Here is a 17,784-nt window from a genome sequence, read left to right on the forward strand (position 1 = left end):
GACCGCATAGTTGTTTGCCTTACAATGGTACATGGAAACAAGCAGAGACGATGTTAAGGGCCTCATTTTATGCATTATTCGGCTAATTGACTTGGCGATCCATTGGAACTTTTGCAGATCACAGTGTTAGATTTTTGTATGGATCCCACACACATATGTATCCTTCCAAGTCACATCCCTTACCTGCGCTATAGTAGCAATGCAGCTGCTTCTGATTAATCACACAATCTTGAACTCATCCCAGTGACGACGATCAACGTGGTGGTGAGTTATGAATCGTCTACATATAGCCTAGCAAATCCTTTCCACTTTAAACCTAAGTATATGCTCTCATTTACGTACTAGGCAGCCTCCATCAAACATCACTACGATATTGCTGCTCCCTATAAGTACCTTGACTATATTGCGGGGATACATGTTCTTCTACCAAGCCGAACATGGCCAAACAATTCTATACACTGGGCGAAGTTCTCGCAGTCGCTCGCAACCACCCTTTCTACAATAGAGATGTTAAATATCCGCTTTCCCCGAACGAAGTTTTGTCGGTCACCTCGGAAGCGCAGTCCAGTGACGATGAGTTCCAACAATATCCAATCATTGACAAGAAAAACATGTACGTTCTATAGCGGGCAAAACCTATTGTATGATTTATGGAGCTGACTCGTTGAATTAAGCTTTTCTGTTATTGAAACCTTGGCAGCAGATGATTCACCAGAGAACACCTTCCGCCAGAGCTCCTATACTAGTGTTACAGGCGGAGGCTGGAGCCGTGGTGTTCCTATGCTATTCCTTACCGATAGCGCAGAAAACAGACGCCAACGTGAGAGTATTGGTGCGCTGATTGAGGCAGTAGGGATTGTGCAGCCTAAGGATTGGATATTGAACATCCATGTTTCTGGATATTTGTATCGGTTTGTTTGCCCGATATGATTGAGAACTTGATTTGACAGGAGCTTCTAACATGAGAAACCTCTAGTTCCCTCGATCTGTTGACGGATGCTCTAGAGTATGCTGGAGGAACAATACTTTGTGCTGGAGGAGATATGTCTGCCGAATTAGCCACTAAGACTCTGATACAGTACCGCTGTAACTTCCTCACAGGCCCTGTCACAGAGCTCATCAAGCTATCTCGGCACATATCGGGTCTCCCATCAGATATTCGGAGCCAAGTCCGGATCACCAAGATTCTTTACACATCCGAACCTTTACTACAGTCGCAGCGCAGCCTTTTGATGGAGATCTTCAACTCTCCGGCGATTTATTCTGGCCTTGGCAGTGCTGAGGCCGGATTTTGGGCTGTTTCAAACCCACAGCTCACCGATCATACCGAAGATGTCGACACTGCCGACGATGGAGCAGACTTCGTATATGATATACGGGCCATGCATGTTGAGATTCTCACCCGATCGTCACCTGAGAGCAATTCTCCCTTAAACCAGCCCGTTGCCGATGGTAACCCCGGTGCTATCGTTCTCACGTCTCTGCAACGTCTTCGGAACCCATTGGTGAGATATAACTCCGGTGATATCGGGTCTCTCCATCCGCTCCCAGCCAAAGCACAGACACAAATTGCACCCGAACGCGTGCCGTATTTGCGGTTGCTACGCATCTACGGCCGCGATAAACAGTTCAGTTTCAACTGGGGATCCAACTATTTCCATTATGACACTATTCACAAGATGATGCAGACAGAAGAATTTGGGATCCTTCAGTGGCAGATTTTGCTCGGTTGGGAGCAAGATGTTCAGGGTGTTGAATCTATGGAGGTCCGTATTTTGCGGGAGTCCTCCAGCACTAAAGATTCAATACTCCCGGAAGATGAACTGGTGGCGCAAATCAAATTCAGCTTCCTGGTCATTACCAATCCTTACTTTAGGGTTGTTATTGTGAACGATGTAAATGATTTTGAACGGAGTGGGACTGGTAGGAAAGTTACACGGGTGGTTGATCGCAGATAAGCATGGGAAAAGCCAATACTATTGTTTTGACGCCTTGAGATTTTCCTGTCTTGGGATATTTAGAACATGATCATTATTCTCAGTCTATCCGTCTATGGACTCCAGATGCCTACACATCTTGATGATTCCTGCAAATATTATTCAATTACAGAGAGCAATTGGCTATGTACTCAACTTGCTTGAAGTCTTCTAGTGCCGTTGCGGGGGCAACGCTTTGATACAACTATAAGAATTGCAGTCAACGTTAGAAGAATAGGAACTTGAACAAGTGCGGCCCTTATAGGCTATGCAGGGTGCACTGACCGATTAACCGACGACCTCAACGTATTAACCTTAGGATGAAGATAATTTGGGATATCGCGATCCATCACGTGATGACACACAGCCAAGGAACTTATAGGTCAAAACGGTGGTAGCATAACGAGAGACCCAAGTTATTACCCATTCGACCGAACCTTGGAAAATCCCTGGACCAAGATATTTGAATTGTTAGCTTTGCTCGGTAATTCGCACACTTATCAGCCATGGTGAAGATAGAAGCTTTCGCGGTTGAACAGGTACCTCCCCGCATTACCCCATGATTCGGTGGTGTTTGTCTGTTCCCTGTCCATGGGTATACAGCTGTCCTTATTGACCAATTTGCAGTGGATGGACAAGTATGAGACCACTGCCAAATATAATACCGCCGAGACCTGCTGCGCATCCATCTCCGTCGACGATCTCCGCGCGCTCTCCGATGATAAGGAGTCCGACCCCCTCGCCCAGCTTCAGTCAACGAAACTTACATATGGCGCGATCCGTGGTTCCGATAAGCTACGAAATACATTGGCGAATCTGTACTCGGTGAGGGCACCAACGCAGTTGCCGATGGATAATATCTTGATCACCGCTGGCGCGATTCAAGCGAACTTCTTGCTGCTGTATACATTGGTTGGTCCAGGAGACCATGTCATCTGCCATTATCCAACATATCAACAATTGTTCTCCGTCCCTGCGTCAGTGGGGGCCGAAGTCAGCCTATGGAAGTCCAAAGAGGCCGATGGATGGCAGCTGGACATTGAAGAGCTGAAAGGCCTCATCCGTCCCAACACGAAGTTGATCATTATAAAGTATGTATGATTCTTATAAGGCGCGGTTCTTTTTTTTCTGACCATCATGCTCTTCATAGCAACCCGCAAAACCCAACTGGAGCCATCATCCCGCGCCAGACACTCCAGCAATTGGTCGATATTGCCCGCGAGAAATCCATAATCATCCACTCCGACGAGGTCTATCGCCCACTTTTCCACAACATCAGTCCTGCAGACCCGAGCTTCCCACCCACACTTCTTTCCATGGGATACGAACGCACCGTGGTGACAGGATCTGTTTCCAAAGCATATAGCCTGGCTGGGTTGCGGGTCGGCTGGGTTGCATCGCGAGATAATTCTATCATTGATGCCCTTGCCAACGCGCGCGATTATACAACTATCTCGGTGGGCAGATTGACGATGCAATTGCTAGTTTTGCATTAGCACCGGATTGCATCCACAATCTTCTGAAGCGAAATATTGATTTGGCCCGGACTAATCTCTCTATCCTAGAGAAGTTCATTGATGCTCATCGCTGGGCGTGTGAGTGGATTAAACCGCAAGCCGGTACCACTGCATTTGTGCGCTTTAACAAGATGGGAAAGCCCATAGATGATGTCGCTTTCTGCGAGATGCTTCAGGAACGAACCGGTGTTATGCTTGTACCGGGAAGCCTTTGCTTTGGGGTTGGAGAAGACTTCAAGGGCTATGTTCGCATCGGGTATGTCAATGAAACCGAGGTCCTGGAGCAGGGCTTAGATGCATTGAGCAAGTTCATGGAAGATGGATATGAAGATGTCCCAGTGAAGAAGTCCTTGCAAAAGTAATATGCCTTAAGGGATTCGGCTATCAAAAACCGGTGATTGGACGCATAAACTAGTACCTGGAGTACATACTACTAGTACATATATAGTATAGCCTTACTCTCCTAAAAGTGCGGGGTGGCGATCCCTCTACATAAGCCCCATGTGAAACTTTGGTATAAGAATCAGAGAATTGTTAGAATTGTTAGAATTGTTAGAATTGTTAGAATTGTTAGAATTGTTAGAATTGTTAGAATTGTTAGAATTGTTAGAATTAGCATCTACCTAGCTAATTGTTATAAACCGAAGTACTAAATAAACGCATAGATATTGGTCTCGAAGAGATAACCTTGGAAGTGGTGAACGGCTAAATTCCATTGTGTGGCGGGTACGCGTTGTACGATGTCGCATGTCGTCAGGGGATCGGCACATCCGTGCCGAGGCACGTTTCGATCTCTTCTTATTTCAATCCGGATTCCACTGCCAACCTTCATTGCTTTTGATCAACAGGCAGCAAAGCCGAGTATCGAGGAGCCTCTATAGTGCATTCTCGGGATTTTCCCCCCAGAGCTACTACCTAGGTACATTCAAAGCTGGAATACAAAGGGCGACCGCATCCTCCACCCAAATACTCCTTGGTCATACTCACTTGAGCTTGACCATTGAATCTTTTTGGCCATAATGCCACTTCCATCTCTACCCGGTAGGTTATGACCCACGGCGCGACGGCTGTCATGGCTAACAAGCGGTCTCTTTGCGCAGAAATTCCCTTGAGTCTTGCACTCCCTGCCGCGGCAACTACACTTGCATATCTCAACGCGAGATGGTCGCTCTCCTACGATTTGAATCTCATCAAGGGCTTGCTGAAGATGTCTGCGAAGTCCCGCATCGCCGAACGTGGCGACCGCTTGAACCTCTTCTACACACTTGAAGCCTATGCACTCGATCCTAAAACTGCAGACAATGATTTTATTGTGTACAATGGACGAACGACGACATTCCACGAAACCTATATCACAGCTCTTCGCTATGGAGCGTGGCTCAAGACAGTCCACGGCATTAAGCGCAAGGAGATCGTCGCGATCGATTTCATGAACTCGTCTACCTTCATCTTCATGCTGTTGGGACTTTGGAGTATTGGAGCGGTCCCTGCATTTATCAACTACAACTTGTCTGGCAAGCCGCTCACCCACTCTATTCGGACGTCCTCCGCAAGGCTTGTGGTGGTTGACGAAGAAGTCCGCCACTGCTTCCCGGAGGAGCAGGAGAAGATTTTGACATCCCCGAACTTCCGTGATGGCAAGGGACCTGTTGAAATTGTGTTCCATACCCCAGAGGTGGAAGCCCAGATCTTGGGGATGGAGCCTATGCGAGAGGATGACAAGGCTCGCAGTGGCTTGATCCCTCGCGATATGGCCATTTTGATTTACACAAGTGGCACCACCGGGCTTCCCAAACCCGCTATTGTCAGCTGGAAGAAGTGCTGGTCTGGTAGTTTATTCGTTAAAGATTGGTTGAACATTACTCCCTCTGACAGATTCTTCACGGTAAGGTCTACCAAATTTACAAATGTGACTGTCCAAGCTAACCTCTTAACTAGTGCATGCCACTTTACCATAGTTCGGCTGCGATACTTGGGTTTATAACTTGTTTGATGGGCGGATCCACCCTGATCATTGGCCGCCGGTTCTCTGCCCGCAACTTCATGAAGGAGGCTCGGGAGAACGATGCCACAGTTATTCAGTACGTGGGCGAAACGCTACGTTATCTATTGGGCGTAGCACCTGAAATTGACCCGGTCACCGGAGAGGACCTTGACAAGAAGCACAATATCCGCTTGGCGTTTGGAAATGGATTGCGTCCTGATATCTGGAACCGCTTCAAGGAGCGCTTCAACATTCCCACAATCGCCGAGTTCTACGCCGCCACCGAAGGCACTGCGGGCTCATGGAACATTTCGTCGAACGACTTTTCCGCGGGTGCCATCGGCCGAAATGGTGCTTTAGGAAACATTATCCTTGGTCGTGGCTCTGCCATTGTGGATGTTGACCACGAGACCCAGGAACCATGGCGTGATCCCAAGACTGGTCTCTGCAAGAAGGTGCCTCGCGGTGACCCCGGTGAGTTGCTGTTTGCCATCGATGCAGCAGATCCCACTGCCAATTTCCAGGGCTACTTCGGAAACAAGAAGGCGACAGAAGGCAAGATTATCCGTGATGTAATCAAGAAGGGCGATGCCTATTTCCGGACCGGTGACATGGTTCGATGGGACAAAGACGGCCGCTGGTTCTTCTCGGATCGACTGGGTGATACCTTCCGATGGAAGAGCGAGAACGTATCCACCAGCGAGGTTTCTGAGGTTCTGGGCGCGCATCCTGAAGTGCATGAAGCCAATGTTTACGGCGTGGCTCTTCCTAATCATGATGGTCGTGCCGGTTGTGCAGCCATCCTCTTCAACCAGCAGATAGCAAGCGGTGGCCTCTCTGATTCCGCACTGGAGCCCTCGCGCGAGGTGCTTGATACTCTGGCTGCACACACTCTCCAGAACCTGCCCCGGTTTGCGGCACCGCTGTTCTTGCGGGTTACGCCTGTGACGCAGTCGACGGGTAACAACAAGCAACAGAAGCATGTTCTCCGTACTGAAGGTGTGAACCCGGCTCTTGTGTCGAAGAAGGACAGACTGTACTGGCTCCAGGGTAATACCTATGTCCCCTTTGGACAGAGGGACTGGGAACGGTTGACTGGTGGTCAAGTTCGACTTTGATTTGTCTCCTTTCCTTGGACTCATATTGCCTTCTCGTGTCTCCTTTGACTTTCCCTATTACCTGTCTATCCTTTTCGGTCCTATGGCCTTATCCCTACCCTCCTTTACCTTAAGATACCCTCGACAGCCCTTAATTCAACGATTTATATATGCCCATTTGGGGTTGGCCTAGTATCACTAGACTTAAGTTTACCTGTAGCGCATCCTATAGACAATTGTATAGAGACCTTGGCAATTTCCTGGTATCATCTAGTCTCCTGGGCTCTCAATATTGGAATGTCGCTGAAGAAGGTTAGTAGGCCACAACTTGTATGCCCGGGAAATGCATAGTACGGGAATAGGCCCGGTCACATCCACGGATACATATTCGCGAGGAAGGTACATATAACAGCTCCTGGAAGGCACCATGCATTCTGAAATAGGAAGGAAGGGACTGCCACAAGGCAAGAGCATCCCTGGAGTTCTGTATGAGGAAGGAACGATAAGGAAAGTGAGCATAAATGGAACTCTAAGTCCAGACATAGCAACCCCCAACCCCCATGGCTCAGATGGGAAGTGCCCCGGGCAGGGTAATGTTAGGTTGTGCGTTCGAATCACAGCTAGGTTGGGTTGAAGAACTGTGAGTCACGGGCTGACGACAGGGAGTACACCAACCCCACCTTGAAAAGGGGGCTCCCTGATGCCTCAATAGTTAGGCCTGAGCGAGGCGCGTATGAGGAAACTGTCCCTACTAGCTGTTGTGAAGATCCTTGGGGCCACTTTTTTTTTCCTACTTCGGGATCCTTTGAAGCTATTCACACATTTGGACCCACCACCCCACCATAACCCCACCCCCACAACTTAACTTCTTTCAAGCTTTGGTTTCTTTTTAATATTCCTACAATATGGTCTAGTATTATTTTTTTTGCGGAAGTCATTGATTTATTTTTCTTCAATGTACGCTCTTGGTTGATACAAATGCTTTCTCTCGCTTGCCCAGGTGGACAAAGTCTGCACCTGGGCAATTTCCTTCTCTGAGTGTTCTTGCTCTCAACCTTCCAAGGTTGGTATACTAGGCGGAACGGTTGAATGTGTCTAAAGGCGAATCAGCCTCGACGATCTTCCACACCTGCTCAATCCGTGCTGCAATTTCCGCGCTCAGGGGACCTTTGCTCAATGCAGCAAGCGTCTGATTGAGCTGCTCAACATTACGCGAGCCAACAATCACAGCATCTCCGAATTCTCCTTTGAGGGCCGAGTTATGCGCCACCCACCTATATGCCAATTCAGCCTTGGGAATACCAGACTCCTTGGAAATCCTCCCCCATTGTTCCAAGCCCTCCAACATGCTCGGCTTATTAAAAAGCGCATTGTACACCCCACCAAGTGGTGTCTTTGGATTCCATCGACCCTGGCCGCCCGCGACCAAAGTCGCAACATCCTTGGTCAGGAACCCACCCGCGATGGGCGAATAAGCATAGAAGGACATGTTATGCTTCCGTAGCGTGGGAAAGAGTTCTTTCTCTGCTCGGCGTGCAACAGCGGAATAGTTGCCCTGGTACACACTTGGAACGACATAGTTCCTTTCGCGACAGATGCGGACCACCTCTTCGACCTCCTCGGCGAGATAGTTGGACAATCCAAAACGCTTGAACTTCCCAGCCCGGTACTCAGAGTCGATACTAGCCAGCAAATCTTCCATTGGGCTTCTGCGTTCGGGGGCATGCATGTAGTAGACATCGAGCTAGGAATGGGATCAGAGATTGGGTCTTTACAGCCTCAGGTTATGGGAAGCTCACCTGGTCAGTTTGAAGAAGATCCAAGCTCTCATTCAAGCTTGTAACAAGAGACTCTGGGGTAGAAGGCTCGGGTCCAGCCCCGCCAGGGAATTTGGAATCAATGGTAAAGCGGGAATGGGCTTGAAGTTTTCCCAGTAGCTCCTCGGAGTTACTGTAGCGCTTGGCAGTATCGATGTTTTTGATGCCCTTAGCATGTAGAATATTGAGGACCTCGCTGATGGATTCAAGGGTTGGATAAGAGACTTTGTCGACGATTGAGGCTCCGCCCCAGATGATTTTGATGCTCGCCATGATAGATGGTTGTTGAAGGAGATTGGGTATATGAATGTTTAAATACAACACTGACGGGTATTTATTCAATCCATGAATACTCCTTGGGGAGTTTTATAATCAGTATCTTCTCAGGTACATGAATCTACTACCTACATATACCTACATGTAGGTATCAGCCCTGGATTATCAATCATCGGTTCGAAGGTTACCCGTACCGAGGACTGCCATCCCCACTTCCCGAAGTTCCGAGTCGGAATCGATGGCCCGGGGAGGCCTCTTGCATGTAGGAATTATAATTCCCATTGGCAAATCAAATTGGGATAATATTATCTACCTAGGTACATGTAGTCAAATCATAAAGGAAAAAGTATGTAGATAGGCAAATCTAATGTCATTCTACAGGGACAAGCATAAAGCCGACTTGGGGAGCCAAATCGGCTTCCCCGCATGCATTTGGAGATCCCCAGTTTTCCTTTTCTTCTTTCTCTTTTTCTCTTTTGCTTTTCACCACTCTCCCCAAATCATCATGTCTTCGAGTTTGTCATTACTCACACCTCTTCGCCCGCGCGTACTGGCGCAAACCCGACCGGGCGCAATTCGCAGTTTCACCATCTCTCAGCGTCTCCGCTCAGATGCGTCCTCGGTAGCCTCGGCCTTCCTGTCGCGCTTCCAATCCCTGGGGCCGCAAACCCGTACACAAACCATAGATGCGAACCAACTCCAGCTTCTCACCCTCACACTCAATCGCCCGACTCTGTTCCCCGGTGCTCCCTCCCTGTCCAATGGCGCATCCGCCCCGCAATCCACAGTACCCGTTCCGCCGGGCTACCACCTCGCGTATTTCACACCCGCGTTTTTGGAAAGTGAACTTGGGGCTGATGGAACCGATGCGTCATACAATCCCGACGTGCCCTTCACACGGCGCATGTGGGCAGGCGGAGAGGTGCTGTGGCCCCGTGTGGATGGGAAGCCCAATCTGTTACGGGTAGGACAGCAGGTGCAGGAGACAACGCGGGTACTTAGCGCGGAGCCCAAGGTTGTGAAAAAGACCGGCGATGACATGATTGTTGTTGGAATCGAGAAAGAATTCGCGAACGAGCACGGCGTCTCGATTATTGACCGACGGTCGGTCTTTCCTTTTCAAAGAATGTCGCAGACCAAAGTACTGACAACAACGTCATATAGCAATTGGGTGTTCCGTAAAGCTCTACCTGTCCCGTCTGCATCAACGCCATCCAGTGCCCCTCCCTCGTCTCCAACGTCCCATCTTGCGAGCCCGAATCCTACTTCATCCGTCATCTCCACCGAGGGCAACACCCATACGCGAACCCTGGTGCAAACACCCGTGACACTGTTTCGGTTCTCTGCTCTGACTTTCAACCCTCATAAGATTCACTACTCCCTGCCCTGGGCGCGGGATGTAGAAGGGCACAAGGATATTGTAGTACATGGCCCGTTGAATCTGATATCCATCCTGGATCTTTGGCGTGACACTCGCCAGAATGTCGCAGATTCTACCTTGGTTGTACCTGAGCGCATCTCTTACCGGGCGACGAGTCCATTATATGCGGGGGATGAGTATCGGATTGTGCTCGAAGATGGCGAGGGAGCGAAGGTCCAGATTATTGGGCCTGGAGGAGTAGTCGCCATGAAGGCTGAGATCCACTAAATATTAACTGCACAAATATACCACGTATAGAACTGTGATGATTGCGGTCTGTAAGGGCTATTCCTGATAGAATCGAAGGACTAAAGCCCTGTCCGGTGTTAACGGTCTTAGCGGGGCGTGTAGATCCCCCACGGGCTTGGGAGTCCAATGGTTTTTCCTTTTCCACCTGGAATGTCAGTCCCGGGGCATCTTCCCCATCATTTGCTGATCGCAATAACCATAATAACCATAAATAATAATGGACGAACCTCTGGACCCTGCTGCGGAGACATCCGCCCCCAAAAAGCGGACACGAGTTCAATTTTCCTGCACGGCGTGCAGGTATCGAAAGTAAGCTCAACGCATGACGTGCATACACAGCATATCTGCAGCGACTGATCGATAACAGATTGAAATGCTGTCGCAATCACCCTTGCGGTAATTGCAAGAAGCGAGGCGAGGCCACATCATGCACCTATGTCGGGCGCGGGCCACGAGCCAAAGCCCAACATGGGCGGTCAAGCCCGACTCTAGTTCAGGACCGCTTGCGCCATCTAGAGAATCTAGTGAAGTCTCTTGCACAGAAGCAGAGGTCTGAACCTGATATCGACTTTAATGCGGTGCAACCAAAGAATCGGGACGGTTATGCAGCGCCTTCCCCGGGCTCTGACCGTGACGCTGCGTTGGTTCCTGGTGACACGGGCACGCTGGTCGTCAAAAATGAGGGAACTAGTTACATTGATGGTGCAAACTGGCGCGCAATTCTAGAAGAGGTCCGTCTTGATCTGGTCATTGTTGCGCTCTGAAATGGACTGTGCTGACGGGTTCTCAAATCTGAAGATTAGTGACGTGAAAGAATATCTAGACGAGGATGGTGAAGATTCAGACGATGAAGGCGTCGAAGTTGACCCGTACGATGACTCGTCACCAGTTCTGCTGCTTGGTCATGGTCGTCCGGTGAGCAAAGAGGAGATGCTTATGGACATCCCTCCACGGTCAGTAGCCGATCGCCTGGTCTCTCGATTCCTGAAGACATCTGAACCGGCACGAGGTATGCTATTCTCAAGGAAAACTCTGGGCACTGAGTATTGATAAGCTAGCAGTGTCAATCCATGTTCCCACGTATCAGAAAGAGTACGAGGAGTTCTGGCTGCGCCCAGCAGACAAATCATTTACTTGGATTTCTCTCTTATACTCGATCATGGCTTTGTCTCTCTCTCTATATGATCGAGGCTCAGAGCCGCTGCCTTCTAGCATGGCTGACCCTATCAAGTCATGGGCCATATTCCGGAAAAGGTCCTCGCAGTGTCTTATCCAAGCGAACTACATCACCCCAGGGCGATACAAAGGCGAAGCACTATTCCTTTACTCACTCACCGAGTTCTACCGCACCCAGGATTCGCAGATTGGAATGTCCTACTTGCTCGGGATGACTATTCGTCTGACTATGCGTATGGGTTACCATCGTGATCCACGTCATTACCCAATGCTATCTGCCATGGATGGGGAAATGCGCCGCCGTCTCTGGGCGTTGCTCGTTCAGCTCGATACTTTAGTCTCATTTCAAGTCGGCGTCCCTCGAACAATCCAGCCTTGGCAATATGACACTGAGTTGCCCTCTAACTTGCTGGACACCGACTTCGACGAGACTTCCGTTCAATTACCACCCGAGAGGCCAAGTAATGAAGGAACAGATTGCACGTACACAAGGGCCAAATCTCACATTATGAGTGTCTTTGGTCAGATAACAGACCTAGCATTCTCTCGAGAGCATTCATCCTACGATGAGATCATGGAAATTGACCGTCGTTTGGAGACCTCCCATGATATGTTACCCTCCTGCTTGAAAATCCGGCCAATGACGCAGTGCATCGCAGACCCAGCAGAACTGACCGTGCGGCGCTTCGCCTTGGAGCTCCTGTATCAAACAGCACGGCTTGTCCTACATCGCCGGTATATCGCTGAGACCAATACCAAATTTGCTTACTCGCGATCAGTCTGCCTAGCCGCAGCTCGGAAAGCGCTTCAACACCACAAAGAGATCTGGACTGAGTTCATGCCCGGCGGTCAGTTGCACGCTGAGCGATACTTCCTCAAGTCCCTCCATAATTCCTTCTTGCTCTCTGCAATGATTCTTTGCCTTGAGATGTCCCAGGATGCAGATCGTGGGGATGCTGCGCGTCTCGGGCCCCAAGAACGCGCAGAGTTCTTGTTTCTTCTGGAAAGTACCCATCGCATATTCATGGAATCCAGTCGCCAGTCTGTAGATACACAGCGAGCAGTGAATGCTCTGAATATCATGCTCAAGCGGGTGAAGAAAGGTGACTTTCAATATTCCAGTTCGACTACTGGGAAATCAACGGCGCCCAGGGATAGTAAGTCTAACCATTCTCTTCTAAAGATCGCGCTGACAAGGTCCCCAGATGATATCCCAACCCGATCCACGGGTGCACCAACCTTTAATCAACAATACCCAGCCTACACATCCAATTCTGGCGAATTCCAGTCCGCGATACCCAACGTTGGCCAGACAGCGTCATACGATTCCCTGGGGGTCATTGAAGGCATGCTTGATATACCTGCTCAACTGGACTGGGTAAGAGCCCCAACTGTGCTTAGTACAACCGTTAATAACCCTTCATTTCTAGAACCTGTACGACAGTCACATATCAGGGGTCCAAATGGCCACCAATAACAACATCTGGTACTCCCATGGCCCCGCGACTCCGGCGTACGATTTCAGTGCGTATCCTCCTGGCGTATCGCCGATGGATCATCAGAGCTTCCAGCAATGATGATGGTGAATTCCACATATATATCCAATGTTATGAATATACTTTGCCTCTCTTGTACATCGTTGATCAAAGATCGCGTGATACTACCCATCAAGGCGCTTATGTTGTACAACGATAAATTGATGAACGAGGCCTAAGAACAGCCATGTTGTAATACGTACATCGCTAGAGCTATTTGGTTTTTTTTTTTATCCCAAAAAAAATTGTACGAATTACAGAATGATCAAATCCGGAGTATGTACCTGGATGTACCTGGGCACTCACTAAATCCTGCCGAGGCGGCTGCAGATCCGCTCCGCGGAACCGGAGCGTTTTTCCTGTCTGCCAGGAACACTCAAAGAACCAACCTGTGGATATCTTCTTTATATCACCCCTCCCCGATGCGACCATTCCGTACCTTCCGACTCCCAAGTCGCGCAACTCTCCCCTCCCAACAGCAGAATGTGTGCTCGGTCTCCCACTTCAACACAAGCACGAGGACAATAAGCACAATACAACGACCAGGTCTGCGCCAACCTCTACTCCCAAGCAATGGTACCAAAACCACCATACGAGCATTCGGCCTTCCCGACCTATCCTCCTTCCTCCCCAGCAGCAACAATAACAACAATAACAACTCCCCACACCGCGTCCTAACCGCCACCCGCACCCTCCCCTACAACCCAGCCCTGTTATACAAAGTGATTTCCTCAGTCGAAGCCTACAGCCAATTCCTCCCCTTCCTCACCGCCTCGACCGTGACAGCGCGAGATCCGGAAACAGGATACCCAACCCAAGCGTTCCTGACAGTCGGCTACGGCCCGCTCAGCGAGACGTTCACGTCGCGCGTGATCTGCGACGTAGAGAAGCTGACTGTGGAGGCTAAGAGCGGCGCCAACTATGCTAAAGAGGTGCAGGATGGCCGGGCTGGTAAGAGCTCTTCTTCGTCCGGGCTGAGCGGGTTCTTCCCTGGTGCGAATGAGGGCCTTTTCGAGTACCTATCGACGAGATGGGAGTTGGTGCCCGTTTCACCTGGAGCGCAGGGTGGGCCGTTGACTAAGGTCAATTTGGAAGTGCGGTTTGAGTTTCGTTCGCAGATGCATGCTACGCTTATGAGTGCTGTTGAGGGGCAGATGGCTGGGGTTATGATTGAGGCTTTTGAGAAGCGGATAAGGGAGGTTGAGGGTAAAGGACAGTGATAGGGATGTCAATTGTAGATTGGATTGTATATTAGTGGGAGTTTTGGTTTTCGAGCATACTTTGCATATATGACAACTACATAAGACTACTTGGGCTTACATGTCGACTCTTGACAACAGAAGGGAAATAGAGAGCATCGCCAATTTGATTCTATTGGATGGATCGCTGTACATGCTCAATCAGAAGCCTGTGAGAATGAGCAATGGAGACCAAAATAAAAAAAAATAAAACATGATAGTATATATAATACAGATTATCCAGACACAGAAATGATTTTCAACTTAAAGCATGCTCATACTCCGATGACGGTTGATGGAGCTGCGCGAGTTCTTCATCGAGCCGACAGCATTGTAGTTGTCGAAGACCACATCCCAGTTAATCCGATCCCACCAGCGCTCGAGGTACTCGTCCTTGCCGGCAATACCGTAGTCCATCATCCACGCGTGCTCCCAAGTGTTGACACAGAGAATGGGCTGTACGTCGACAGCACCGGGAGCGAGGCTCTTCTGGTTCTGGGCATGGGCGCCCATCGAGCCGGCGAACTGGTTGCCCAGTGGAGTCTCCGGGGTGTGGGTGGCCATATCGACGGGTTGCCGCCGGGAGTGGGCGGCCGGGTAGGGCGAGCCGGCGCTGTAGGTGCAGAAGATGTGCATCATGCCTTCGCGCTCGAGGTTCTTGGCAAGCCAGACGAATCCGGGGCCGAACATTGAGCTTGCTGTGGCCAGGAAATCCAACTTCAGGGACTCGACGGAGGAGCAGGTGTCGACGATGTCCTTGGCGAACTTTTCGGGGATGGTGGTGGCGGTGGGAGACTGTATTGAGCAGGCTAGTCAGGATGGTAAGTCCCATATAGAGGGATTGTTGGCTTTACTAACCAGGCAGTTGAAGAAAAAGTGGTTGTTGTGGGCCATTGAGGCATAGTTGAACACCGAGGCCATCTCCGGACGCTTGGAGTATTTGACCAGCAATTCTCCTGGTTTAGCATCTGCGTCGACGGTATCTAGTGAATTCGAATGTCAGACACGTCTTCCAATGTGCCATATCGCTCAATCATGCAGTTGGGGCCGAATTGGATGGATGTATCGTTCCACAGGGTCGGAGTATCGGGCTCACCTTGTGTCAACAGATTGAGCTTGTTAACGAGGAGAGACTGGTATTGGGTCCAAGAGAAGTCGAACGCCTCCGGCGACAGGAACTCCGGAACACCGTTCTCCTTATAGTAGGCGTCGTGCTGCAATTGGGGCATGCGATGGATTGCCCGAGTCTGGAAGCGTGAGAAGGCGGAGGTAGGTTTCTGGACAAAACGCGGTCAGTCAAGACGAATTGGGCGACGGAGGAAGTGAGTCTCACGGGAGAGAAAGAGGAGGCTGCGCGCAAAGCGCTTTGCGGCCTGGCGAATCGGTTGAACATGACGAGCGGCTCTGTGAATGGTCGGGTTAATCGGGCAGAGCTTCGATGTCGAAGAATTTCCCTCCCGACGTTCTGCCCGATCGGGACTAGTGTGGTTATGTAAGACCCCTGGCCCAACAGCCAATCACATCGTCTAGATCTACTTCATCTCTAAGCGCCTTGTACACTTCTGCACCCTTTGTCCTTCATCCAATCGTCGTTCTGCAATTCCCTAGTCGGATGTGGTCCTGTAACAAAGACTTGATTTAGCGCCCATATTGTTGCCATTTTAATCATGCTGCTCACCCTGAAACAGCCCGGTGGCTATTTTAGGACCGCGGCGCTTGCAGGTACTTCTTTGTCTACAAGACGTGAAGGATGGCAGTGCCCAGGTGCCTTTCAAGAATGACACATCCTGGTTCTTTGATTGATTCGTTTCAGACGGAAGTCAATGCCCTTGTTTCTTAACTATTTTCAACCTATCTCTGTCAAGGTTTCCTCCAGTGTTGGTCTTCCTACTTGCGACTTGGGCTTGCGTTATACGTGATATTCTGTCAAGAACTCTATCAGACTCTATCTTCCAGCGAGACTCTGAACTTAATCGTCTAATTGTCGGACATTTCTATCTCTATCAGCCTACATACGCACCGTCAGTATGACGAGGTCGCAGCCATCCGTTCTGCTGCTGTTGACCCTGATAGCCAGCATCCGACCAGGACAAGCATATAACTCTGTCGATCTTCTCTCAAGAAGCTCAGACGCGTGTCCCTCATCATTTACTCGCTGCGGCAGTACGAAACTCCCAAATGATTTCTGCTGTCCTTCAGACTCCACCTGCATCAGTCTCAGACCAGGGTAGCTCCTCCATCTGCTGTCCCGCCGGTAGTGATTGTAACTACATCTCGCCGATTACATGTGATATACAGCAGCAGGATGTCACCATTTACCCAGAGAGTGTCATCAAGACAACCCGTCTGGGCGACAGCCTTCCGAAATGCGGCGATGCGTGCTGCCCGTTTGGCTACACCTGCCAAGGTGACAACACTTGTTCCCTAAACGAAAAAACCTCCACGACTGCAACAGCATCTGTATCCAGCTCCTCTACGAACACAGCATCATCCTCGACAACGGCTACAAGCTCTGCAACACCCCAGGCAACCATCACACCCGTGCCATCCCCTCATCCGAAAAGTCCTCGAACTCCACAACCTGCGCAGCAGTATCAACATCCTGTCCCTCCTTCCCAGCCGGAGCTATAGCAGCAGGATTCTTCCCAGGCGCAGTCTTCGGCGCTGTCGCCGCCCTCTTAATAACATTATGTTTCCGACGAGCCCGAAAAGATGAATGTGAAATCCAAGAAGGCAAAACCGGACCAAACTGGTCCCAACGCTCTTCTTCCGGCGCGATATTGTGCATATCAAATCCCATCCCCCAAGACGATACCTCCTACCGTACCGACTTCCTCCGAAGCCCACCACGAGCCAAGCGCTCTTCGATAGGAGGACGCTCCACCCGCACGATGATCCATCGCACCGGCAGCAGGGTGCGGAGTCTATTCTCCGGTTATCCAAGACAGAATCCTCAGCTAGACAAGGATGTGCCGCCTATCCCTATGCCGAATCCCGTGGCATCGGCCCCGTTTACTCCGCCTCGGCAGCGTCAGCCGAGCACGGAAAGTATCAAGGTGTATTCGCCGCCTGAGTCGTTGTTTTTGCAGAATCGCAATCGTTTGGGACCAGAGCCGTATCCTGGTTCTGCTGCTAGGCCGGATACTCTGTTTAGCAACCTGATGCGGGATGTTGGGACTCCTCAGGGTGGTAAGGGGAAGGTGCCTTATCCGACTCACGATGATAACCGGGAAAATCCGTTCCGGGATCCTGTGCGTTGATAATTGAGGGATGTGAGTGTACGTCAGGTGGGTAGAGCTGTGCGCTCAGTCTTCTGTGTTAGATATTTGGCTGTTCTGGCATATTAACCGTGTCCCAAGATATCCATATTTGTATTATTTTTTTTTGACTTTGTTCCGAGGGTTGGGTTTCACCTATTTAGATACCTGGTTAATTCTCAATCTAATTTAAAATGTCGTATACCGTGCAAGATCAGTCTACTGGATATATGCCTAGAAAG

The 17,784-nt window shown here is 50.0% G+C and overlaps 9 protein-coding genes across 9 annotated transcripts; 7 read left to right on the top strand and 2 right to left on the bottom strand.

The window, feature by feature from the left end:
• Positions 1-437: 437 nt before the first annotated feature.
• On the top strand, positions 438-1,958 carry N7519_002159 (uncharacterized protein; the record flags this gene model as incomplete). Its single annotated transcript, XM_057288937.1, has 3 exons — positions 438-613; positions 675-911; positions 977-1,958. The coding sequence occupies 3 exons, from the start codon at positions 438-440 to the stop codon at positions 1,956-1,958; spliced, it is 1,395 nt and encodes a 464-aa protein (XP_057150139.1).
• Positions 1,959-2,482: 524 nt separating this feature from the next.
• Positions 2,483-3,855, top strand: N7519_002160 (uncharacterized protein; the record flags this gene model as incomplete). Its single annotated transcript, XM_057288938.1, has 4 exons — positions 2,483-2,515; positions 2,604-3,067; positions 3,127-3,433; positions 3,502-3,855. The coding sequence occupies 4 exons, from the start codon at positions 2,483-2,485 to the stop codon at positions 3,853-3,855; spliced, it is 1,158 nt and encodes a 385-aa protein (XP_057150140.1).
• Positions 3,856-4,512: 657 nt separating this feature from the next.
• Positions 4,513-6,595, top strand: N7519_002161 (uncharacterized protein; the record flags this gene model as incomplete). Its single annotated transcript, XM_057288939.1, has 3 exons — positions 4,513-4,534; positions 4,594-5,378; positions 5,432-6,595. The coding sequence occupies 3 exons, from the start codon at positions 4,513-4,515 to the stop codon at positions 6,593-6,595; spliced, it is 1,971 nt and encodes a 656-aa protein (XP_057150141.1).
• A 1,051-nt stretch (positions 6,596-7,646) lies between these two features.
• On the bottom strand, positions 7,647-8,664 carry N7519_002162 (aldo/keto reductase family protein; the record flags this gene model as incomplete). The annotated part of the gene is made up of 2 exons (XM_057288940.1): positions 7,647-8,318; positions 8,374-8,664. The coding sequence occupies 2 exons, from the start codon at positions 8,662-8,664 to the stop codon at positions 7,647-7,649; spliced, it is 963 nt and encodes a 320-aa protein (XP_057150142.1).
• Positions 8,665-9,172: 508 nt separating this feature from the next.
• Positions 9,173-10,315, top strand: N7519_002163 (hydroxyacyl-thioester dehydratase HTD2; the record flags this gene model as incomplete). The annotated part of the gene is made up of 2 exons (XM_057288941.1): positions 9,173-9,771; positions 9,832-10,315. 2 exons carry the CDS (start codon positions 9,173-9,175, stop codon positions 10,313-10,315), a joined length of 1,083 nt encoding a protein of 360 aa, XP_057150143.1.
• A 238-nt stretch (positions 10,316-10,553) lies between these two features.
• Positions 10,554-13,089, top strand: N7519_002164 (putative C6 transcription factor; the record flags this gene model as incomplete). The annotated part of the gene is made up of 6 exons (XM_057288942.1): positions 10,554-10,645; positions 10,704-11,067; positions 11,135-11,345; positions 11,398-12,669; positions 12,718-12,890; positions 12,943-13,089. The coding sequence occupies 6 exons, from the start codon at positions 10,554-10,556 to the stop codon at positions 13,087-13,089; spliced, it is 2,259 nt and encodes a 752-aa protein (XP_057150144.1).
• A 380-nt stretch (positions 13,090-13,469) lies between these two features.
• On the top strand, positions 13,470-14,267 carry N7519_002165 (ubiquinone-binding COQ10-like protein; the record flags this gene model as incomplete). Its single annotated transcript, XM_057288943.1, has 1 exon — positions 13,470-14,267. The coding sequence occupies one exon, from the start codon at positions 13,470-13,472 to the stop codon at positions 14,265-14,267; it is 798 nt and encodes a 265-aa protein (XP_057150145.1).
• Positions 14,268-14,549: 282 nt separating this feature from the next.
• sod4 (mitochondrial 37S ribosomal protein mS42) lies at positions 14,550-15,678 on the bottom strand (the record flags this gene model as incomplete). The annotated part of the gene is made up of 4 exons (XM_057288944.1): positions 14,550-15,080; positions 15,144-15,268; positions 15,382-15,562; positions 15,619-15,678. The coding sequence occupies 4 exons, from the start codon at positions 15,676-15,678 to the stop codon at positions 14,550-14,552; spliced, it is 897 nt and encodes a 298-aa protein (XP_057150146.1).
• Positions 15,679-16,463: 785 nt separating this feature from the next.
• On the top strand, positions 16,464-17,545 carry N7519_002167 (uncharacterized protein; the record flags this gene model as incomplete). The annotated part of the gene is made up of 2 exons (XM_057288945.1): positions 16,464-16,672; positions 16,741-17,545. The coding sequence occupies 2 exons, from the start codon at positions 16,464-16,466 to the stop codon at positions 17,543-17,545; spliced, it is 1,014 nt and encodes a 337-aa protein (XP_057150147.1).
• Positions 17,546-17,784: the final 239 nt, after the last annotated feature.

Source organism: Penicillium mononematosum, assembly GCF_028829835.1.
Source record: "Penicillium mononematosum strain IBT 11891 chromosome Unknown utg000002l:1.0-8112719.0:1.0-8118358.0, whole genome shotgun sequence".
NCBI classification, from domain to species: domain Eukaryota; kingdom Fungi; phylum Ascomycota; class Eurotiomycetes; order Eurotiales; family Aspergillaceae; genus Penicillium; species Penicillium mononematosum.